Source organism: Ranitomeya imitator, chromosome 5, assembly GCF_032444005.1.
Source record: "Ranitomeya imitator isolate aRanImi1 chromosome 5, aRanImi1.pri, whole genome shotgun sequence".
NCBI classification, from domain to species: Eukaryota; Metazoa; Chordata; class Amphibia; order Anura; family Dendrobatidae; genus Ranitomeya; species Ranitomeya imitator.
Genome location: NC_091286.1, coordinates 342,552,183 through 342,559,433, shown reverse-complemented (window position 1 = coordinate 342,559,433; position 7,251 = coordinate 342,552,183). Strand labels below are relative to the sequence as shown.

At 49.1% G+C, this 7,251-nt stretch overlaps 1 protein-coding gene across 1 annotated transcript in view; it reads left to right on the top strand.

Moving 5' to 3' along the window:
- Positions 1–973: 973 nt before the first annotated feature.
- The window catches only part of MRAP2 (melanocortin 2 receptor accessory protein 2), a 119,842-nt gene continuing 113,564 nt past the window's right edge, over positions 974–7,251 (top strand). Inside the window, exon 1 of the mRNA XM_069726670.1 lies at positions 974–1,100. Within this exon, the coding sequence (XP_069582771.1) occupies positions 974–1,100 (127 nt within the window). The remainder of the gene's footprint in view (positions 1,101–7,251) is intronic.

Below are 7,251 nucleotides of genomic sequence, written 5' to 3'. Positions count from 1 at the left end.
GCTCTCCCAAAAGTTTGAAAGAGCTCTGGAAGGATGCATTCAGATGCAGGAACTCAGCAGCATAACTCCTTTCCTGACCCCTCTGTTGCTGCTGCCCTGAACCTAATGGTGGTCTAGAGGTGGCAGGATCAGAGGGGTCGGGTAACGGGAACACTAACTCATCACCAGCAGCTTCAAGTAAAAATGCACACGCACTCACCCAGACGCACGCACGCATGCACACGCACGAAACCACACAGGCGTACGCACAACACATGCACACACACGAAAGCACACACACAAAAGCACACAAATGCATGCACAGCGCATGCACACGCATGAAAGCAAGCAGGCGCACGCACAATGCATGCACACGCACGAAAGCACACAAGTGCACGCAAACACACAGATGCACACATGCACATGCACAAAAGCACACAGGCGGACATAAACAGACGCACACACAGACATGCACACGTATGCACACAGACGCACGCAAAAATGGCAGGCCTCACACTGTCTGGCAGGCCTCTGGCTGGATGCTGGCTTCACACTGGCAGGCCTCTGGCTGGATGCTGTCTTCACACTGGCAGGCCTCTGGCTGGATACAGGTTTTATAGCTGGACGCTGGCAGGCCCCTGGGCTGGACGGTGGCTGAATAGCTCACAGAGAAGAGCTGCGGCCTGGTGCACAGGAGTTACCGGGTTCCAGTCCTGACACTGTTTTGCCTCAACCTAGTGTAATAAACATCAGACCCAGTACTGTAAAATTATTGGGACTAATTGTCCTAAACGTGGCATGCAGTAAATAAGTTAACTGACTTTATTTATTTGCAACAACCGTGATCAATCAGCAAGATAATTATTAGACAACCTTAGAAGATGGTAGAACCTATGGATGGTGGAATCTGAATTTGAATGATTTTGCTAATAATTCTTCAAATTGAAGTAATCAAGAATGAACATTTGATTTTTCTTGTCTTCACAGATAAGATATGTCTGGAGAAAGTGTAAATACTAGCAGGACAGCTAATAAAGAACCATCTAACTCTGACTACAGGTGGGAATATGAATATTATGATTATGCACCAGTTTCATTTGAAGGACTAAAAGCACACAAGTGTAAGTATTGATTTTTAGCTTTTTCAATTTTTACATTATACAACAGTAAGCAAATTTCCATTTCTACATTGCACTAAGAGGTTGTCCTCAGCTAAACAACATGTTTCTGGAGATCTGAAGAAGACAGCTGTTTTAAGTCTTTGGTCAGTTTAAAGTGAATCCGAGAGCACAAGTAATGAGTTGTTAACTTTTTCTTTAAAGGGAACCTGTCACCCCCCAGGCTTTTGTAACTAAAAGAGCCATCTTGTGCAGCACTAAAGCTGCATTCTGACAAGGTGGCTCTTTTAGTTCTTGTTCCAGGCACTGCTGAAATAATCGTTTTTGAAATTTGTCCCTTATACCTTGAAATCGTCCTGGGGGCAGGTCTTTCCCCCCTAACACAGATGCACCATAGCCATCACTCATGGCCTCTGCGCACCAGGCGCCGCCTCCTCTTCATTAGCATTCCCGGCACCTGCGCTGTAAGTTCGAAGGGCAGCGCAACTGCGCATGCCCAAAAAAAAAATAACAGCGCAGGCGCCGGGAATGCTAATGAAGGAAGAGGAGGCGGTGCCCGGCGTGCAGAGGCCATGAGTTACGGCTGTGAAGCGTCTGTGTTAGAGGGGAAAGACCTGCCCCCAGGACAATTTAGAGGTATGAGGGACAAATTTCAAAAACAATTATTTCAGCAGTGCCAGGAGCAAGAACTAAAAGAGCCACCTTGTCAGAATGCAGCCTTAGTGCTGCACAAGGTGGCTCTTTTAGTTACAAACGCCTGGGGGGTGACAGGTTCCCTTTAATGTGTAAAGTACAGAGATCTTGTAAAAAGAAGTGGCTATGCAATTTGCTGTTATTGAAGCTCCTCTCTGTTCTCTGGAACAGAGGGATTTTAAAGTGAACCTCATGGTTGAAACATGCTGCCAGGGGCGGGCTGGGCCGGGTGGCAAAGATGCAAATGCCCCCGGGGCCGCTTCCCCAGCAGCTGCTCAGGGCCGGCCGGCCGCCTGGTGGTGGCTGTACAGCCACACATCATATTGTACGCAGCCGTGTGCGCTGTACTGTGACGCGGCCGGCAGCAGTCACAGTCGGCGCACACGTCCACGCCAGGTCCGGGAGCTGTGCGCGGCTGTCACCTTGATGGCTGCACAGCTCCCGCTCCCTCCATGATCTCTCTATGCTTCCGGGTCAGGTGTTGGGCGTGCACAATGACGTCATCGGCATGCGCGACCATTTCCAAACCAGGACTCTAGAAGCAGAGAGGCGCTGCATGGGTGGTGATGTAAGTATAAAAAAACCTTTTTTTTTTTTAATTTTACAAAATGAATTAAATGGTGAGTAACTGCAAATGAAGAAGTGGGGAGGGGTTAAAGGAGGACGGCACATGATGGAATTTGAGGGGTTAAAGGAGGCTGCACATGATGGAATTTGGGGGTTAAAGGAGGCTGCACATGATGGAATTTGAAGGGTTAAGGGAGGCTGCACATGACGGAATTTGAGGGGTTAAAGGAGGCTGCACATGATGGAATGGGGGGTTAAAGGAGGCTGCACATGATGGAATTTGGGGGGTTAAAGGAGGCTGCATATGATGGCATTTGGGGGGTTAAAGGAAGCTGCACATGATGAAGGGGAGTGGGGCCGCACATGATGGAATTTGAGGGGTTAAAGGAGGCTGCACATGATGAAATAGGGGGGGGTTAAAGTAGGCTCCACATGATGAAATTTGGAGGGGTTAAAGGAGGCTGCATCTGATGGAATTTGAGGGGTTAAAGGAGGCTGCACATGATGGAATTTGGGGGGTTAAAGGAGGCTGCATATGATGAAATTGGGGGTTAAGGAGGCTGCACATGATGGAATTTGGGGGGTTAAAGGAGGCTGCACATGATGAAGAGGAGTGGGGCCGCATATGATGGAATTTGGGGGTTAAGGAGGCTGCACATGATGAAGGGGAGTGGGGCTGCATATGATGGATTTTGGGGGTTAAAGGAGGCTGTACATGATGGAATTTAGGGGGTTAACGGAGGCTGCACATGATGGAATTTGGGGGGTTAAAGGAGGCTGCACATGATGGAATTTGGGGGGTTAAAGGAGGCTGCACATGATGGAATTTGGGGGGTTAAAGGAGGCTGCACATTATGGAATTTGGGGGGATAAAGGAGGCTGCACATGATGGAATTTGGGGGTTAAAGGAGGCTGCACATGATGGAATTTGGGGGGTTAAAGGAGGCTGCACATGACGGAATTTGAGGGGTTAAAGGAGGCTGCACATGATGGAATGGGGGGTTAAAGGAGGCTGCACATGATGGAATTTGGGGGGTTAAAGGAGGCTGCATATGATGGCATTTGGGGGGTTAAAGGAAGCTGCACATGATGAAAGGGAGTGGGGCCGCACATGATGGAATTTGAGGGGTTAAAGGAGGCTGCACATGATGAAATTTGGGGGGGTTAAAGGAGGCTGCACATGATGAAATTTGGAGGGGTTAAAGGAGGCTGCATCTGATGGAATTTTAGGGGTTAAAGGAGGCTGCACATGATGGAATTTGGGGGGTTAAAGGAGGCTGCATATGATGAAATTGGGGGGTTAAGGAGGCTGCACATGATGGAATTTGGGGGGTTAAAGGAGGCTGCACATGATGAAGAGGAGTGGGGCCGCATATGATGGAATTTGGGGGTTAAGGAGGCTGCACATGATGAAGGGGAGTGGGGCTGCATATGATGGATTTTGGGGGTTAAAGGAGGCTGCACATGATGGAATTTAAGGGGGTTAAAGGAGGCTGCACATGATGAAATTTGCGGGGTTAAAGGAGGATGCACATGATGAAATTTGGAGGGTTAAAAGAGGCTGTACATGATGGAATTTAGGGGGTTAACGGAGGCTGCACATGATGGAATTTGGGGGGTTAAAGGAGGCTGCACATGATGGAATTTGGGGGGTTAAAGGAGGCTGCACATGATGGAATTTGGGGGGTTAAAGGAAGCTGCACATGATGGAATTTGGGGGGTTAAAGGAGGCTGCACATGATGGAATTTAGGGGGTTAAAGGAGGCTGCATATGATGGCATTTGGGGGGTTAAAGGAAGCTGCACATGATGAAGGGGAGTGGGGCCGCACATGATGGAATTTGAGGGGTTAAAGGAGGCTGCACATGATGAAATTTGGGGGGGTTAAAGGAGGCTGCACATGATGAAATTTGGAGGGGTTAAAGGAGGCTGCATCTGATGGAATTTGAGGGGTTAAAGGAGGCTGCACATGATGGAATTTGGGGGGTTAAAGGAGGCTGCATATGATGAAATTGGGGGGTTAAGGAGGCTGCACATGATGGAATTTGGGGGGGTTAAAGGAGGCTGCACATGATGAAGAGGAGTGGGGCCGCATATGATGGAATTTGGGGGTTAAGGAGGCTGCACATGATGAAGGGAAGTGGGGCTGCATATGATGGATTTTGGGGGTTAAAGGAGGCTGCACATGATGTAATTTAAGGGGGTTAAAGGAGGCTGCACATGATGAAATTTGCGGGGTTAAAGGAGGATGCACATGATGAAATTTGGAGGGTTAAAGGAGGCTGTACATGATGGAATTTAGGGGGTTAACGGAGGCTGCACGTGATGGAATTTGGGGGGTTAAAGGAGGCTGCACATGATGGAATTTGGGGGGTTAAAGGAGGTTGCACATTATGGAATTTGGGGGGATAAAGGAGGCTGCACGATGGAATTTGGGGGGTTAAAGGAGGCTGCACATGATGGAATTTGGGGGGTTAAAGGAGGCTGCACATGATGGAATTTGGGGGTTAAAGGAAGCTGCACATGATGGAATTTGGAGGGTTAAAGGAGGCTGCACATGATGGAATTTGGGGGTTAAAGGAGGCTGCACATGATGAAGTTTGGGGGGTTAAAGGAGCCTGCACATGATGGAATTTGGGGGGTTAAAGGAGGCTGCACATGATTAAGGGGAGTGGGGCCGTACATGATGGAATTTGGGGGTTAAGGAGGCTGCACATGATGAAGGGGGAGTGGGGCCGCACATGATGGAATTTGGGGGGTTATTGGAGGCTGCACATGATGGAATTTGGGGGGATAAAGGAGGCTGCACGATGGAATTTGGGGGGTTAAAGGAGGCTGCACATGATGGAATTTGGGGGGTTAAAGGAGGCTGCACATGATGGAATTTGGGGGTTAAAGGAAGCTGCACATGATGGAATTTGGAGGGTTAAAGGAGGCTGCACATGATGGAATTTGGGGGTTAAGGAAGCTGCACATGATGAAGGGGAGTGGGGCCGCACATGATGGAATTTGAGGGGTTAAAGGAGGCTGCACATGATGGAATTTGGGGGGTTAAAGGAGGCTGCATATGATGAAATTGGGGGGTTAAGGAGGCTGCACATGATGGAATTTGGGGGGTTAAAGGAGGCTGCACATGATGAAGAGGAGTGGGGCCGCATATGATGGAATTTGGGGGTTAAGGAGGCTGCACATGATGAAGGGGAGTGGGGCTGCATATGATGGATTTTGGGGGTTAAAGGAGGCTGCACATGATGGAATTTAAGGGGGTTAAAGGAGGCTGCACATGATGAAATTTGCGGGGTTAAAGGAGGATGCACATGATGAAATTTGGAGGGTTAAAGGAGGCTGTACATGATGGAATTTAGGGGGTTAACGGAGGCTGCACATGATGGAATTTGGGGGGTTAAAGGAGGCTGCACATGATGGAATTTGGGGGGTTAAAGGAAGCTGCACATGATGGAATTTGGGGGGTTAAAGGAGGCTGCACATGATGGAATTTGGGGGGTTAAAGGAGGCTGCATATGATGGCATTTGGGGGGTTAAAGGAAGCTGCACATGATGAAGGGGAGTGGGGCCGCACATGATGGAATTTGAGGGGTTAAAGGAGGCTGCACATGATGAAATTTGGGGGGGTTAAAGGAGGCTGCACATGATGAAATTTGGAGGGGTTAAAGGAGGCTGCATCTGATGGAATTTGAGGGGTTAAAGGAGGCTGCACATGATGGAATTTGGGGGGTTAAGGAGGCTGCATATGATGAAATTGGGGGGTTAAGGAGGCTGCACATGATGGAATTTGGGGGGTTAAAGGAGGCTGCACATGATGGAATTTGGGGGGTTAAAGGAGGCTGCACATGATGGAATTTGGGGGGTTAAAGGAAGCTGCACATGATGGAATTTGGAGGGTTAAAGGAGGCCGCACATGATGGAATTTGGGGGTTAAAGGAGGCTGCACATGATGAAATTTGGGAGGTTAAAGGAGGCTGCACATGATGGAATTTGGGGGGGTTAAAGGAGCCTGCACATGATGGAATTTGGGGGGGTTAAAGGAGGCTGCACATGATTAAGGGGAGTGGGGCCGTACATGATGGAATTTGGGGGTTAAGGAGGCTGCACATGATGAAGGGGGAGTGGGGCCGCACATGATGGAATTTGGGGGGTTATTGGAGGCTGTACATGATGGAATGAGGGGGGTTATAGGAGGCTGTACATGATGGAATTTGGGGGTTAAAGGAGGCTGCACATGATGGAATTTGGGGATTAAAGGAGGCTGCACATGATGGAATTTGGGGGGTTAAAGGAGGCTGCATATGATGGCATTTGGGGGGTTAAAGGAAGCTGCACATGATGAAGGGAAGTGGGGCCGCACATGATGGAATTTGGGGGGTTAAAGGAGGCTGCACATGATGGAATTTGGGGGTTAAAGGAGGCTGCACATGATGGAATTTGGGGGGGTTAAAGGAGGCTGCACATGATGGAATTTGGGGGGTTAAAGGAGGCTTCACATGATGAAGGGGAGTGGGGCCGCACATGATGGAATTTGGGGGTTAAGGAGGCTGCACATGATGGAATTTGGGGGGTTAAAGGAGGCTGCACATGATGGAATTTGGGGGGTTAAAGGAGGCTGCATATGATGGCATTTGGGGGGGTTAAAGGAAGCTGCACATGATGAAGGGGAGTGGGGCCGCACATGATGGAATTTGAGGGGTTAAAGGAGGCTGCACATGATGAAATTTGGGGGGGTTAAAGGAGGCTGCACATGATGAAATTTGGAGGGGTTAAAGGAGGCTGCATCTGATGGAATTTGAGGGGTTAAAGGAGGCTGCACATGATGGAATTTGGGGGGTTAAGGAGGCTGCATATGATGAAATTGGGGGGTTAAGGAGGCTGCACATGAT